Consider the following 16,977-nt stretch of genomic DNA (forward strand, 5'->3'; position numbering starts at 1 on the left):
TTTCCCCCGCTTGATTGGCTGTCGGGTGGCCGGGACTACGACCAATGAACAGCTTCAGAAAGTCTGGCGCGGCCCCGCGGAAAGCCCTGTTGCCACCAGGAGGGGAGAGAACGTGCGTGTGTGGGGTGGCGCGCGCTGCAATGTAGTCAATGCGCGCGGCCTGGGTTTTGGGGGCCCTGGAGACAACTCCCTTCCTCCAAGACTTTGACATTTATGGCGGCGCAGTTTTCTGACAGCCCCTCCTAGGCATGGGCGGGAACACGAGACGGAGAAATGCAGCGCTTCCTGGGGCTTCACACTGCATTCCGTGGAGAGCTGCACTTTGTGGGTTTTCACACCTGGGGGAAGCAAGATTTTTTTAAGGGGGGGTTCACACTGGGGGTGGGGAGGAGAGGAGTATGCTCTGTCAGTAGGAGTTTCCTGCTGCCCAGATACGGAGTTTATACCAGGCGTAAATCCATACTCTCCACGTTTGGTTTGCCCTGATGAAGGATAATTGGGAGCAATAAACATTGGCCATAGTTCTGCTGCTTGTGTTGAGTTCCCACTGTCGACATGGGATTCACACCACATGTGAATAAAATGCACCCAGCCTATTGCAGGTTTATACTGTCTGTAGCATTCACACTACCGATGAGAGTGTGCTGTGTTCATTGGGTAGTGTTGAGTCTGAGGAAAGTTTACACTCATCAGTGTTCCCACTGCCCACTTAGGTAGACCCTTGGAGAGTGGTTCATGCTGTCACAAAAGGGATTCACAGTAGCCACAGAAAGTTCTCTGCGTGGTGATAGGCACTGTTCATGTTAACTTTGTTGTGGGTGTGAAAGAGATTAGACTGTCCATAAGGAGGCCGTACTGGCTGGGGTTCACGTTGCCTGATGGGAGCTTACATTGTGTTAGGGAGAGGTTTCCATTGATTAGGATGATGGTTCCCAGTCAGTTTGCATCAGTTATGAGGGAGAGTTACACTGTCAGTGGGGAGGTCTGTACTCTCCACCAAGGAACTCACGCTGCCCAGGGAGTACTGTGCTGTAGTGAAAGGGGTCTCTGCTGTTCGTTCCAGATTGTCTCTGGCTGTGGTGTGTTTATAATGTCCACAGGGGGATCCCATTGCTTATGTGAATTACACCATACATAAAGGAGACCTGTCTGTGGAAGTTCACATTGTCCAAGGTCTATTTCCCCTGTCATCCACGAAAGGTGTGCATAGGGAGCTGTACCCTGTCCCTGGGAGAATTACATAAAATGTAGTTAATTTACATAGTTCATTGACATTACTCTATCATGCAGGGTGGGAGGGGATAATGTTGCAGGAAGCAGGATAAACACAGGCTTAGCCAGGCTGCTGGGGTGAAACCCAGCTGGGCTTCTTCCCAGCTGTGTGATCTTGGGTAAGTCACTTAATCCTGTGCCTGCATTTCTACATCTGTAAGGGGATAATAAAAAACAAAAACAAAACAAAACAAAAAAAAACTCATGGCATAAAAATGTAATGAATTAACATGTGCAAAGCATTTAGGTCTCTCCAGCAGAATAAATCCTCAAAAATGTTAGCTATTGTTATGATTATTGTCATTCAGAAGAAATTTATCTCTACCTGAAGAGCTTATACTGTTACAATCTTATTCATAACCTTGTCCTATCTTATTTGTACTGTCGGTGGTGGTGGTGGTGGTGGTGGTGGTGATGCTTTTTGGAAGGATTCCAGGGTTCAGCATATCTGTGGGACATTTATCAGTCCATCAGGAGGCATTATGTTCTAGTCCTTGATGTCCCAGCTGTAACGATTTTTAGCTGTGTAACCTTGGGCCTGTAACCTCTCTGTTTCACTCTCCTCATCTGAGAAATGGGCATCATTTAGAATACCTACCTCATAGAGCTGAGGTGAGGATGACATGAGATGTTGAATCCAGGGCCTTGCATATAGTAAGTGCTCAATAAATGAGTGGTGAATTTTATGAGCCCTAGGAAATTCCTGCCATTCAGGAATTCACCATTTCTTCGCCTTTTTTCAGGGCCTCATTGTCCAGGTTACACCACCCTTCAGGGAGTCATACTGTCCTACTGTGTATGTGTTGAAAGGATATGGGGGGGGGGGGTGACCGGTTAGCTCAGTTGGTTAGAGTGTGGTGCTAATAACACCAAGGTTGCTGGTTCGATCCCCGCATGGGCCACTGTGAGCTGAGCCCTCCTTAAAAAAAAAAAAAAAAAAGAAAGAAGAAAGAAAATAAAGGGTATTAGGTAACTTTTTATGGGAGAATTAAAACTTTGGGGGAGCAGATAAACTAATTTTATGAAGATATGAAGGTTACAAAGGCCCAGAGGGTTTAAGTGGAACGTGAGGTTTCTCCCTATTTATGGGAAAGGGCTACATTATCCATGACTTAATAAAATGGACATAATGACATTGGGGTTTATCGCACACAGTGGTGAGTCTACATTCTTCACAGTGATCTACCCAGTGAGGGGGCACATGTCTATGGGGTACACTGTCTGAGGCCACATTGATTATGGGGCTCCCTGTTCTCATGAAGCGTCACACAGCTGATGGAAGTGACTTTGTTTATACGGCGGTTTTTGGCGGGGGGGCTTCCCCAGGTTATGGGAGTTGAGCCTGTTGACAGGAATTCAGTGTCAAAGAAGTTATGCTGTCTGTGTGGTAGAGCACACTAATGAGGGAATATGCCATGTGTATGGGGGCACACATTGTTTATTGCTGTCTCCCCACCTACCTGGGCCTCATGCTGTTTATGAGGGCCACACTGCCTACGTGGGGTTCACACCATTTATGTGGGTTGCCCTAGGGTTCACAACAGTTTATGAAGGCTGCACAGTTTGTATGGGACTCATATCATTTATGAGAGTCACGCTGTCTGTATGAGGTTTCTGAGGGTCACACTGCCTACGTTGGAGTTTACACTGTTTTTGAGCATTGCGCTGTCTATAAGGGGTTTCCACTGTCCTCATCCGAGTCACACTGTATGTGGGGATTTATATCAGTTATGGACACTACTAACTGTATGGGCTCTGCTGATTGTGGGGTATGGGGTGATACTAGCTGTGTGCGGACTCAGTTCATGTCGGCAAATACGTATCAGCAGCCTGCGCTATGACTCAGGTCTGTGCTCCGCTTAAAAAGCAGCTAAGAAAACAGACCAAAGCCCTGTCTTTGTGGAGCTGACATCCAGTAGGACAAACACACTCTTGATGGGGTTTTCCTGTTATGGGATTCACATCGGGGTTCAGACTTCTTAGGGGGTTATGCTGTCCATGAGGTGTCTCCGTGTGTCTGGGACTACTTTTGTGGTATCACATTGGGTATATGGGGTTCACTATCCAAAGATGAGCTTATTCCCTTATTACAGATTAGCAGTCTCGGGGGATAGTGCAAGCAACAAAACAGGCAAAAAACAAACAAAAAACCCCTACCTTCTTACAGCTGACACTATAGAGGTGGGAGTCAGACAACAAGCAAATACATTGTGGAAATATTCCTCAGATGAGAATGAGGACTGTGGAGAAAAACAGTGCCCAGAAGGGACCTGGGATCTAGGAAGGTCAGGCAGGGTCTTATTGTGAAGGTGGATTTTGAGTAAACACCTGAAGAGGATGGACAGAGCTATACAGACTTCTGTGGGGAAAGCCTTCCAGGCAGATGGAATAGCATGGGCAAAATACTGGGGCAGGAATACCACTGGCATGTTCAAGAAACAGCCAAGAGGCTGGAGAGGAAATGAAAGAAAAGGTGGGAGGTGGGGTCAGGGAGGAAGGGCCTTGCCAGCCACTGCAAGGAGTTGGCTTTTACTCTCATTGGGCAGAGGGGCTGCTAGAGGGTTTGGGGCAGCAAAAGGATGTCACCTGATTTACTAGAACCCCTCTGGCTGTGGGTGGAACAAACACTGTAGGGGTCAGTGGCGGCAGTAGGACCAGTGAGGAGACCCCAGACGGGGGTAGGGGGGTGGGGGGGTGGGGGGGTGTACAGTGGTGACCGTGAAGACTGATTCTGAAATAGCTGAAGGTGTAGTTGATGAGACCTCCCTTCAGATTGGATGTCGGATGAGAGAAAGGTGTCAAGGATGACACCAAGGTATTTAGCTTGAACAACCAGCAAAATAGAGTTGCAATTTCCTGAGATGGGGAAGACTGGGGGGAAGGTGGGGACAGTTTGGGGGAGCTCAGAAAGACCATCTTGACTTGGCAAACTTGAGAAATCCAAATGAAGATGCCAGTGAGGCAGTTCAATGTGTGATGCTGGCGTTCAGGGGCGAGTCCTGGGCTGCAGACGGGCATGTGGGTGTGATCAGCACAGAGGTGATACATGAAACTGGAATTGGTGAAGCTTGTCAAGGGCATGAGTGCAATGGAGGACAGAAGAGGACCTGGGACTGCGCCTGGGTACCCTTGGGCGTTTCAAGTCAGGGAGATGAGGAAGGGTGCGACCATCATGGGGTCACATTTTCTGTCTGGGGTGGTCATGCCCCATTTAGGTGGCTACACTCTCTATAGGATGTGTGACACTGTTTCTAAGGGAACTACAACGTTCATAGAGCAGTAATACTACATTATTACACACAGGGGTGATGGGTGAGTTGTGATTATGATTTTGATCATCCCGTTTCCGTTCCAGGAGTGAAGTCTGTGAAGGGTTGTGACTTCTGTGAGAACAGCCTCTATCTATGCCTTAGCCTGACAACGATAGGGTAAATGTTTTCTGTGTCAGGACCATAAACTGGAACAAGAACTAGGTCCATGGGAAGAGTGGGGGTGTCCTCCCCGTCCAGTTTTTTCCATGGAGCGTTACACTGTTCATCGCCAGCTTGTCCTGGGTCTTTGAGAGGCTGTGCTTTTCACCAACCCCAGCATTTCACCAGGGGGGTCGTGGAGGCTTTCCATAGTGAACTGGGGGAGGGGAGAGCGGCAGTCCCCTTGTTCATTGCAATGGACATGGCCCTGGTTGGATGGTATGTCTTCAAGGAATGAGCAATGGTGATAATTTTCTATCACATGTTCACAAATTCTGGGTGTTTCACACGGTAATGGTGGTGTTCTCCTTTCCTGGGGGTGACTCTTCGTTTTCACGAGGCAACGGAACTATCCAAATGAATCTACACTTCTATGGTGAAGTCACACAGACCCAAGGGGTTACAGTATCTGTGGACGTTTTCACAAACCACCAGAGGTCACACTGCCCAGGTGACATTTTCACCAGGGACTCCCATTCTCTGTGGTTGGTTCAGAATCTCCCGTGAGGCAGGCCCACGATCCATGATTGTGTTTCATAAGAAGCAGTGAGATTGAGTTATCCCACTGGGTCAGGGTGGGATTATGCCATTAACAGGCAACTTCGTACTGTGGATGCTGTGTGTTTATTTTCTACGGTTGGAGTCTGTAGGGTAAGGGGTGCTTACATTATCCACAGAGTATATGGTTTACTCTGCCAATAATTATTACCAGTATTTATTGCACATTTACTTCATGTCTTTGATTTCTCACAACAATCTGGTCATGTAGGGTCTGTTAATATCCCCATTTTACAGATGAGGAAGCTGACGCTCAAAGAGGTAAACTCCCTTGCTCTCTGTCACAGACAGGAAGTAGCAGGGTTAGGGTTGCAACCCAGTGCAGGGGTCACTGAGGCTGTTACAGCTCCATTATCTTTGAAACTTTGCATGGTCTTTAGGGTGGGGGGGGGCAGTCAAGAAAGGTGGCAGTAAAACATAGGGATTAAAGGTGGTGGTTTCAAATCGGATTGATCTGGGTTTGAATTCCAGCTCCAACACTTCCTGACTAGGACTTTGATACACTGACTTACCTTCTGAGCCTCACTTTCTTAATCTGTATATGGGGATAATAGTAGTAATTTGCTTCTTTGGTCTTTTGTGAGGATTACAGGAGAAGACCCTTGGGACAGTGCATGGCCCATGTCTGAAGCATCGTGAGTGCTAGGAATTCGGGTGCTGTTATAACAACAATGACGATGATGATTATTGCCTGATGATTATTGCCGGACCACACTGCTCCCAGATGGTCACAAATCTGTGGGGGAGCTGCACTGTCCGTAGGCAAGGTTACATAATTAATTCCCAGGGGGATGATGCTTCCTTGGAGGCCTAGGTCTGCCCAAGGAAGAGGGCTGAGACTTCTTCCAAGGCACCAGTGAGGGACTGCTCTAATGCAGCTATGAACCCAGCAACGTAGGCTGGGCTTCAAGCCCTAAGAACCCAGAGCTGACTCTGCCCTTCCTGTAGACTGTCTCTCCCTGCCCATCTTCTGAGTTTCAACGTTTCTGAGCATCCCCCTCCCCCTATATTCCCATCCTCTGGTACCTCAGAGTCTTTTCTGAGATCTGTCTCCAGGCTTGGTCTGTGAGTATTGCTTCTGTTTGCCCTCTACCCGCTGCCGGCTCCGGCTGGCCATCTGATCAGCGCTGATTTCCGGTTTTCCGCATCCTCGAGCTCCATCCATTCCTCCTGGCTGCGAGAACAGAGACTTAACATTGTCCTACGTTCCGGCCTTCATGCTTAAACCCTGACTACCTCTGTCCGGACGACCCCCCCAGTACCCCTTGGGAGCACATTTCTTCCAACTTTGGTCGCCCCCTCGCATCCTGGACCCACCCCCGGAACCCCCAGGCATGGTGGTGGATGTAGGTGGGGTACCTCCGGCGCCAGCCCTGTCCCCAGGACAGCTGCAGCCTGAGGATGGAGGGGGAGCTCCCGAATGCATTCTCTTTGGTCACTTCCTTCCCAGCTGGGAATGGGGCAATCTGGAAAGCCAAGACCCCATCCATCCCGGAGGAGCAGAGGGCACAGCCGCCTCCCCATTTCCGATGCTGGGAAACTCTTCCCACCCATTCCACTCCACCCCTGGACAGCTGCCCCCCTTCAGGCTCAGGGTTGGGGGGGGGGCAGGGTAAAGCCAGGCTGGGAAATGTGGTCTTGATCATCCTCCAAGATCCTGACCCCCGTCCCCCTGCAGAGAAGATTCTGCCTCCTCAAAGGTCCATGCCTCCTCCCGACAAAAGTTTCTGACCCCCCTCAGAAGGTCTACCCCTTCTCTCTTACAGGCTTCCAAAAGAAACTCTGGATCCTGCAGTGGGCAGGAGAGGAGGAGGGGCGGCAGGTTGCGAGTGTCGAGGACTTAAGTTATCTGCAGACTTAGAGCCTCAGAGAAGGGTCATGACCCCGGGACCCCATCCCACCCTCGCCCCCACCATCCTTCCTCCCCCGTCGCGCGGCCCCTTTAAGCCTAGAGCCGGCCAGTCCTCAGTGGCTGCGAGCCGGCGAGTGTGTGTGTGTGTGTGTATGTGTGTGTGTGTCCGCGTGTGTGTGCGCGCGCGCGCGTGAGAGCAGGGAGGGGGCGGGCGCAGTGTCTCCATGGCGACGCGGCGGTGACGTCGCCGGCCGGGGGGCGTGGGCGTCCCGGCCCCGGAGTGCGATATTAACCCGGGAGGCGGCGGCGGGGAGGGGAGAGGCTCTGAGAGGCGAGGCCGGGTGAAGCGGTGAGGGCGGCCCGACGGGCGCGGGACGGGACGGGGCAGCGCGGGCGCCGGGACCTGCGGCCCGGAGTCGGGGTGCCTCGCCCCGGACCCCCAGCATGAAGACCCCGGCGGACACAGGTGGGGGCGGGGGCAGCACGTGTGGGGGAGACTTGTTGCCCCGGGAAACAAGGCGGAGAAACTTTGGGGGGGCTGAAGGGTTCTGGGGGAGCCCGAGTGATCCCCAGTTCCGGGGGACCCCTAAGCACTCGAGACCTGTTGCTTCTTACGGTGCGAGCGGGGGTTACTGCATGGGACCCCCAATTTATGGCTCCGGGCGGAGTGGTGTGGGTGCTACGGCTCCTGGTCCTCTCGGGTCCTGGTCCTCTCCCTGCCTGGACGCGGAAAGCTGGGCTCTCCCCCATTCCCGGGATCGGGGGTGGCCGGGTCCCTCCCCGCCGCTCTGTCACGTTGCACTCTGGGGGCCGGGACGTGTGCCGGGCGTGGGGGGGGCCTGTCCATCGGGCCCGCTATCCCGGGTTCCGTGCTGCGCGATCCGGCCCGTGACCTTCACCGCGGCGGGTGCCCTGCACCGGCTTAGAGGGGGATACGGGATGGCCTCTAGGAGGAGGGCGTGAGTGGGGAGCCTGGGACTCGGGGTCCGGGCTACGCCGCCCCTCCCCCGCCCGTCTCCGCCGGCTTGTCTCTCCCCCGCCCGCGCGGAGTCGCAAAGTTCCAAAGCGCAGCCCGAACGTTCGAAAAAGGAACTTTTTGTTTCCGACCTTAGAACGCGCGGCTTTAAGGTGGCTCAGGAGAGACCTGGGTACTCTACTCCCGCGCCGCCGGGGGCTGGGGGTTGAGGAGGGTGGGGAAGGTGGGGGGAACGCGCAGGCTCCCCCCTGACCCCCCTTCGTCACCCAGCTCTTCTCTTTCAACCGGCCGTCTTTTCCCTCCGCCCCCCTCTTCCCCGCCAACTTGCTCCTCCTTAAGGGGCCAAGGTTCCCCTCCTCCGCTCGGTCGGCGGGCGGGGGGCAGCGGGATTAACCCCCCTCCCACTCGGACTTTCCCCCTTCCCCTCCCCCGCCGCCCCCGGGCTCGCGCGGGCTGGACTTTGCGCCCGGGCGTGCTGGGGGGAGGGGTCCCAGCCGCCCCCTGCCCGTCTACCCCGTCGGAATCCGGCCCGGGGCGGGGACGGGGGAGGGGGAAGGGGGCCGGGCGCCGCTGTTCAAACTTGTTTCCTTCCCCCGGCGGCGGCCGCTGCTCGGGCTCTACTGTGCGGGTGTGTGCCCCGACCGGCCCACCCACCCCGCCCCCCCCCGCTCGGCGGGTGGGGGCGGCTCTTAAAGGGCTCGGAGCGAGACTCCGGCGCTTGGGGATCCGGGCCGAGGAGGGGGGCTGGGGTAGGGGTGCGGAGTGCTGTAGGGTCAGTCACGTGCGACCCACATACTCTCCGGCTCCCACGGGCTCCAGAGCCGCTGGGCCTTGGGGGCAGCAGGAGCCTCCCCTCGCCGGAGGAGGGGGCCTAGGCGCCCAGACAACCCCGCCTCGTCTTCCCTCCCTGCTACGGGCCTTCGTCTGGTGGGACCGGCTGGGCCGCTCCCCCAACCCTGTCTTGGGGCCGAGCGGCGAGTGGGTTCCCCGACTGGGGGAAGAGACGGGGGCCTGGGATGGCCTTTCGATCGCTCCGTCAGTGAGTGGGTCTATCTGACTCCTGGCCCGACGCTGTGCGCCCCTCCATCCGATCCTACATCCCGGCCTCTCCTCTGCCGCGGCTGTTTCCCACTTCCTGTTTTCTTCCCGGCTCTGGCGCCACCGAGGGCTGCCTGGAGTGGGGGAAGTGGTGGGGCCCCCCAGGAGGCCGGCTGTGCTGTTTCTCTACCACCACTCCTCCCTTCCAACCCCCATAATCCCTTAAAAAAAGTTTGGGCAGTCATGTGAACTTGGGGGCTGTCCAGAAGTTCTGCGCCCCCAGGTCTCCACAATGTGTCAGGGAGAATCTCTACCCCACCACTGTGGGACCCAGGTGTGCCTTCTGGGACTCCGCCTTCCCAGCCCTTTCTGTCTGTTTGCTGCCATCTCTCCACCCTGTCTCGCACTGTCCTGAACCCCTCTCAGTGTCAGCTGCTCTCTCCCTGCCTAACTGTCCCCTCATGCTCCAGAGGTCCTGCACCCCCAAGCTTTCTTGGTTCAGGCCCGGTAGTTCCCTGATTTAAGCACGTGGACTCAGACACAGGACACACTCACACACGCTCCCCTTGCCCGTGCCTGGCTCCTGGCTCCAAGGCCTGGGGAACAGAGCCCCATTGAGACACCCTGACGTCACCCCCCCTTCTTCCTTCTCCCCCCAAAGCCTGAAACAGGCCCTCATGTATGCCGTGTCCGATGAGGAAAGCTGGTGTAGGGGTGGGCCTGGCAGTGGGGTGGGTCCCTGCCAGGAGCTGGAACCAAGGTCCTGGCCCTGGAGCAGGGTTGCCCAGGGAGGGGGCTTCCCATGGAGGCCTGGGACAACCCCCAACATGCAGCTTGGGGCCTTTCCAGAGCCCCCCACCTCCCTTCTGAGTTCCCTTTGTGTTGCATGTAGTCTCTCTCACTCCTCTTCTGCAAAGTTTATTTTTAGCCTCCTGCTCCCCCGCTCCCAGGACTGTCGCTGCACACACGTTGCCTGGTTACCGGGACAAGGAGGCTGGGGCTGGTGGGCTGGGAAGGGTGGCTTTAATTTGGGGGGGAGGGTGGAAGTCAGTACACCCTCCAACCCCAGACCGATGTCTCAGGGGGTTTGGGCCCCCCTCCTGGGGCTGAGAGCCAGATTGGAGTTTAAGTGGGAGGAGCATGGAGCTTGGTGCCCTGACAGGGCCAAGGGCTTTTTGGAGGGGGTCAGAGGATACATGGAACTGGTGGTTTGGTCACTTGGGTTCCCAAGGGCCTCTGGGGCCTGGGTTCTCGAGCAGAGTGAGGACAAACGGGTGGACACTTGGATTCCCGAGAAGGATGGGGCTATGGATGCTGGGGTGCATGGAAGGCGTTGTTAGGGGCTGTCACTTCTGAATGGAGCAGGGGCTGTCAGTGCCGGCTGGAGGTCGAATCCCTGGAGCCCTGAGGGGCTGGTTGGAGGCGGGGATTTCTGAATGGGGCAGGGACTCATTGGGGAATGGCAGGCGAGTGCTGGTCACCCAGTCTACCCACGGCCAGGGGTGGGGAGCTGGGTCTCTGTGCGGGAGAGATTCAGCTTTGGATTTAAAGGGAGATTGTCCCTGTGGGAGCAGGAACTGCTGATCCCCGTGTCCCCAAGGGGAAAGATCCCCTGTTGGATTCCAGACTGGGGTGGAGTGTGGGGGAGGCTCAGCTTTGCCCCAGGCTTGGTTGGTACCTGTTAGAGCTAAGATGTGAGACAGGGCCAGGGGAGGGAGACTGACCCAGGCAGCCGACTGAGACTTGGGACCCCGCCCATCTTTAGCTGTCCACCTTGGCCTTCTCCCTCTAGTGGCACCAGGGCCCCTGCCCAGCCTCCCCCTCCTTCCCTTCCTCCACTTCCCTCCTCCCACCCCCTCCATTACCGGCTGCCTAGTGCTGAATTATTGATGGTCCCTGATTACCCGGGGGTTTGGGAAATGACAACAACCGCAGCCCCCCCATCTCCTCCCCCCCCAGGCTGCCCACCCCCTCCAGGGACCAGCCAGCCCACCACCAACCTCTACCCAAGGTTAATGCTGGGGGCTGGTAGGCAGGTGGGCAGGGAAGAAGCTGAGGATGAGAAGGCAGAAGATGGAACAGGCTTCAGTGGTGCCTGTTCAATCTCAAGGCCTGGGCTGGGGCCCTCCAGTCAGGTTGGGCTTGTGTGCCTGGGTCTGGGGAGGGCAGTGTAGCACAGAGGGTCCGGGCTTGGGGGGGCCAATCTCAGACAGTCTGGGTTTCACTCTCCAGGGAAGACAGAAGCCTCTGTGTGTGCAAGCGCTGACCTCATCGTCAACCAGCCACCCCACCCCTCCTGGTCCTTTTAAGAAAAAAAAAATCCTCCTCTCGGGTCCTGGGGTGGGAGTAAGGGCTCTGGTAGGTCTTGGGAGGGAGACAGTGTATGTTCCTAGGAGGGGACCAGAGTAGCTGGCGGGGTTCAGGGGTGGTACGATTGGCCCTGATTCGGAGTGGGGGGACATGGGGGGGGCTTGCCTCAACCCATATAGCCACGTGTGCCCCTTCCTGCCCTTCCCCCACTGGCAGCCCTGCCCGCCAGCCTGGCTTGGTGCCTGGCCCCCTGGCACTGGCCCCGGGACCCGCCGCCGACGGTTTCCTGTTTCTCCCCGGTGTCGCTGGAGCAGGCTCCAGCTTCCCCTCCCCCCAGCTCCCATCTAGACCCCTCATACACAGACAGACACACACTGTCTCTCTCTCACCCAGGTTCTGACTTCGCTTAGGAGAGACACATTTTTCCCCTGCATTGAGGGTGGGGTAGGAGGTGGACCCTGGGAGAGGACCCAGAGCCCTGGACCAGGAGCCCTGACCTGGGGCCACTCCCCTGCCTCTGTTCCCAGGGTTTGCCTTCCCGGATTGGGCTTACAAGCCGGAGTCATCCCCTGGCTCAAGGCAGATCCAGCTGTGGCACTTTATCCTGGAGCTGCTGCGGAAGGAGGAGTACCAGGGTGTCATCGCCTGGCAGGGGGACTACGGGGAATTCGTCATCAAGGACCCCGACGAGGTGGCCCGGCTCTGGGGCGTCCGCAAGTGCAAGCCCCAGATGAATTATGACAAGCTGAGCCGGGCCCTGCGGTGAGGAGGGCAGAGCCGCTGGGTAGATGTGGACAACCCCCACCAATTGGGGAGCCCCTGACCCCTGGAAATAAGTTTTGCATTTGACTCCTGACTCTTCCAAATCGTACCTGTGTGACCTTGGGCAAGTCCTAACCCTTCTCTGAGCCCATTTGTCACACACAGGTGTCCCGAGGAGAGAATAGTCATGGGTGTGTCCTCTAGCCTTTCTCCAGACCTGAAGAGAGAGCTGGTCCCCACTCTGGGCATTTCATTGCCCTCGTGTGGCCCAGGTTTCTCGGTTACCCTTCACAAGCAGCACCTAACGGTGTCACGGGACGGGGTTTGGACTTGGATCCCCTGTGACTAATCATCCGATGGTGTCTACACCCACAGCTATTACTACAACAAACGAATTCTGCACAAGACCAAGGGGAAACGGTTCACCTACAAGTTCAACTTCAACAAACTGGTGCTGGTTAATTACCCTTTCATCGATGTGGGGCTGGCTGGTGAGTATCAGGGCTGGCAGGCATGGCCTCCGAGGGAGGAGAGGGTCTGTCTTTATGTCCGGACTAGGCCAGGGGCCTTGATACCACATCTCCCCTCTCCTACCAGGCGGTGCAGTGCCCCAGAGTGCCCCTCCAGTGCCGTCGGGTGGCAGCCACTTCCGCTTCCCTCCTTCAACACCCTCCGAGGTGCTATCTCCCACCGAGGACCCCCGTTCACCACCAGCCTGCTCTTCGTCCTCATCTTCCCTCTTCTCTGCTGTGGTGGCCCGACGCCTGGGCCGAGGCTCGGTCAGTGACTGTAGTGATGGCACTTCAGAGCTGGAGGAGCCACTGGGAGAGGACCCCCGGGCCCGACCACCAGGCCCTCCAGAACTGGGTGCCTTTCGAGGACCCCCACTGGCCCGCCTGCCCCATGATCCTGGCGTCTTCCGTGTCTACCCCCGGCCACGGGGTGGCCCTGAGCCCCTGAGCCCCTTCCCTGTGTCACCCCTCGCTGGGCCTGGATCCCTGCTACCCCCTCAGCTCTCACCGGCTCTGCCCATGACGCCCACCCATCTGGCCTACACGCCCTCACCCACGCTGAGCCCAATGTACCCCAGTGGCGGCGGGGCCCCCAGTGGCTCAGGGGGAGGCTCCCACTTCTCCTTCAGCCCTGAGGACATGAAACGGTACCTACAGGCCCACACCCAAAGCGTCTACAACTACCACCTCAGCCCCCGCGCCTTCCTGCACTACCCTGGGCTGGTGGTGCCCCAGCCCCAGCGCCCTGACAAGTGCCCGCTGCCACCCATGGCACCTGAGACCCCACCGGTCCCCTCCTCGTCCTCGTCCTCCTCTTCTTCCTCTTCTTCCCCATTCAAGTTTAAGCTCCAGCCGCCCCCGCTGGGCCGCCGGCAGCGGGCAGCTGGGGAGAAGGCTCCGGCCGGTGCTGACAAGAGCAGTGGCATTGGCAGCGGTGGCAGCGCAGGCGGGCTGGCTGAGGGGGCAGGGGCACTGGTCCCACCACCACCGCCACAGATCAAGGTGGAGCCTATCTCAGAAGGCGAGTCAGAGGAGGTGGAGGTGACAGACATCAGTGATGAGGATGAGGAAGATGGGGAGGTGTTCAAGACTCCTCGTGCCCCTCCTGCGCCCCCCAAACCCGAGCCCGGCGAGGCACCTGGGGCCGCGCAGTGCATGCCCCTCAAGCTTCGCTTTAAACGGCGCTGGAGTGAAGACTGTCGCTTGGAGGGGGGTGGGGGCCCTGCTGGGGGCCTGGAGGATGAGGGTGAGGACAAAAAGGTGCGTGGGGAGGGGCCCGGGGAGGCCGGGGGACCCCTCACCCCGAGACGGGTGAGCTCTGACCTCCAGCATGCCACAGCCCAGCTCTCTCTGGAGCATCGAGATTCCTGAGGGTTGTGGGCAGGGGACCCTGTTTCCCCACCCCCTGTGCTTCTTTTGCTGCCTTAACTCCCCCATGCCCTGGAGGTGAGGGCAGCTCTAGTCTCTTCCCTGCCTCCTCCTCTCCCCTCCCCACGTTTTGTATAAAACTTAACTTTTTTTTTTTTAATGGTGAAGGGTGGGTGGGTGCCCAGGGCTGGGGCCTGTCCCTGTCTCGGTGGGTTTCTAAGCTCTGGGCAAAGTGGTGGTGGGGGGGCGGGAGGGGGTTGTTAAGGGGGCCACCTCCACTCTGGGGAATTTATATTTGAACTGAGGCTTTGGCCTCGAAGCCCAGGAACTTTTTTATTACAATCGCTTAGGAAGTAAAGCCTTGTCTCCCTCCCTATTCTCTGCCTCCTGTACCTCTCCCTGTCCACCTCCAGCCATCCTCAGCCCCAATCCAGCCTTCCCTGCCCCTCCAGGGGCCATGAGTGCCTGGGTTTCTCACCCCACAGGGTTGCAACGGGAGGGAGGGACATTTTATGATGAACCAAAAATTCTGTGTTGGGGGGTGGGGGGTAGAGGAGGTTGAGGGGTGCCACCCATAGGCCACAAATCTCTACAAGTGCCTGCTATCCCTCTCCTACTCCCCACCCCAGGACCGGTCCAACCCCTTCACCCCCAGCTGCTCCTAGGACCAGCCCATAGGTAGGCAGGGGTGGGAAGGGGGTACCCTGAATCCAAACTGGAAGACCCTCTGCCTCTTGGCTGGGGCCCCTGGGGTGGGGTCTGTGGTTAAGCCTTATTCTGTACTGGGGACTGAGGGTGGGGGGCGGAGGGAAGTTGGGGGCTGCTGGAGAATGTATTCAAAACAATAAAACTTTGGACCTTTGGGTGGAATGATCTGTCTCATCAAAGGACCACAGCCTGTGTTGGATTCTGAAGGACAAGGGCCTCGACTGACTCCCCAGTGAATCTATGGCCAGAGGGCCTAACCCCATCTGAATGTGTGGTTTCAGGGAAATGACCTGAAGTGGGGTGGGGGTGGGAGGTACATACCTCCAGGGCCCAATGATTAAGGTCTCAGGCATACTCGGTCATCATCTGATTGCTTCCCTATCCCATGGGGCTGCTTGTCCTTGGAAGCATTTAGACTCCACCTATTGCCTGAAATGACTTTTCCCTCTGGCTCTGAATTCCTACCATGTCCCCAGGCTCTGGTGAAGGCTTGGAGCTCCTTTTGCACTACCTCTAGTGTCCTCTCACACATCACTCTCCTTAGGGCACTTAGTCTGGGAGTCCTTTGGCGACAGGCCTGCAGTCTCTTGGAATGTATACCTTGCAAGGGACCTTGGTAATCTTGTGGAACCATGGGAACATCCTCCACCAGCAAGTTGAGACGGGGGCTAGCTTAAAGTTGCTATTGATTGACCTACTGTATACCTAGTACCTAGTTAGGAGCTGCAGTCCTTTATCTCCAACATCCAGCAGGGCAAGTGACTCAAGTTAATGACTTGTCCAAGGTCCTAAGCCCAGCCAGGACTAAATGAAGTCTGTGTTCTTTCAACTCCTGAGTTTTCCTCCTAAAGCTAGGATGGTTGGATCTAGACCAGGGTCTCAAAATCATAGGATCTGAGAGGTGAGCTCATCAAGCTAGAAGCTCAGGTTGGGGAGCTCGAATCGGGGATCAACAAGTCAAGAGGAATACCGGCTGGAAGTGCTGTTCCAGACAGCCCAGCAACTACCGTGCAGGTGAGGTGCCTGAGGCCCAGAGGCAGGAAGGAGTTTACCTGAGGCCACACAGCTGCTAAGAGAGTGGGAATTGAGGGCTCAGGGCCTGTCGGACTGGCTTCACTGTGAAACCCCACCCTGTGCAACTCTGAGGGGGAAGGAACCGGTAACTCCTACCCATTCGCTTCATCCTCATTTCATGCCAGCCAAGGTTGGCTGGTCCCAGATTATGTTGGCAGTGAAGAGAGGATCCCGGGCTGGGGTATTAGCAGGAAACCGAGGCTCCCATGGCGGCCTGCGGGCAACTGCTCCCTCTCCTGGGTGATGTAAGTCACTCCCTGGGGTGGGGGCCACTGGGCTATTTCTGGAAGTTGGGATGAGGCATGTCTCCTGGCAACATAGATGCAGCTGAATTAGTGGTGGTGGTGTGATGGAGAGGGGGATGTCATCACTGGGGGGAGGGGGGAGGACCCTGACTAGTAGTCTCATCTTCTGATTTCAGTACCTTCAAAGCACCTCTAACCAGGTCTAACATGGATTCAATAGTGCTCAGCTCTAGAACTGCTCAGGTCAGACCAGGTCCAGTCAGACTGGTTGCCCCCAATTCTGGCTGAGTGGGATGTTAGAGGTGGCATCTGGTCTTGAAAACTCCAGCAGCTCCTCTAACCTTTAATGATCCACCTAAATCTGTTCGCAGTTTCTGCAAGACCACACCCTTGCTCCTTACCACATCCTCCAGGATCTCTGATTCCAAGTAGAAATCCCTTTATAGATCCACGACACTTCATCAATTAATTCACCCCATCAGAGGTCCTTTTATCTATAATGCCCTGCACTCACACTGACCCCCAAAGCTCCTTCCTGATGCTTCTCAACCATCCCTTACCCCTTCAGGCACCTCAGAGATCCCCTCAGTCACCAGTAGTTTCTCAGTCTCCCAAAGACCTTTTAAAAACATCCCAAATCTCCTCTGACTTCTCCCCTGGTCCCCAGTAAGAAGCCTTCACTTCTCCACGGTACCTCTGAGTACCTCCAGACACCCAAAAGCTCTTCAAAGGCACAACCCGCGCTGGCACCCCTCAACAAAAGTTCTCAAGCCCTATAAATATCCTGGTAAGATTCCCTCCAACTGTCGCCTTCATACTCCCACTGAGCCCA

General features: G+C 56.3%; 1 protein-coding gene across 1 annotated transcript; it reads left to right on the forward strand.

Moving 5' to 3' along the window:
- The first annotated feature begins 7,451 nt into the window (after positions 1 to 7,451).
- On the forward strand, positions 7,452 to 14,988 carry ERF (ETS2 repressor factor). Its single transcript, XM_019713772.3, has 4 exons — positions 7,452 to 7,618; positions 12,004 to 12,238; positions 12,614 to 12,729; positions 12,836 to 14,988. Exons 1-4 carry the CDS (start codon positions 7,597 to 7,599, stop codon positions 14,119 to 14,121), a joined length of 1,659 nt encoding a protein of 552 aa, XP_019569331.2. The 5' UTR covers positions 7,452 to 7,596; the 3' UTR covers positions 14,122 to 14,988.
- Positions 14,989 to 16,977: the final 1,989 nt, after the last annotated feature.

The sequence above is a fragment of the Rhinolophus sinicus genome, chromosome 8 (assembly GCF_057876585.1).
Source record: "Rhinolophus sinicus isolate RSI-liver-muscle chromosome 8, RSI-T2T, whole genome shotgun sequence".
Lineage (NCBI taxonomy): Eukaryota > Metazoa > Chordata > Mammalia > Chiroptera > Rhinolophidae > Rhinolophus > Rhinolophus sinicus.

Bases quoted from the DNA above. Each gene is read 5' to 3' on its own strand.
- ERF (XM_019713772.3), top strand. From the start codon at position 7,597: ATGAAGACCCCGGCGGACACAG. The intron at 7,619-12,003 runs GTGGGGGCGGGG...CTCTGTTCCCAG, and splicing joins GAAGACCCCGGCGGACACAG to GGTTTGCCTTCCCGGATTGG. The intron at 12,239-12,613 runs GTGAGGAGGGCA...CTACACCCACAG, and splicing joins AAGCTGAGCCGGGCCCTGCG to CTATTACTACAACAAACGAA.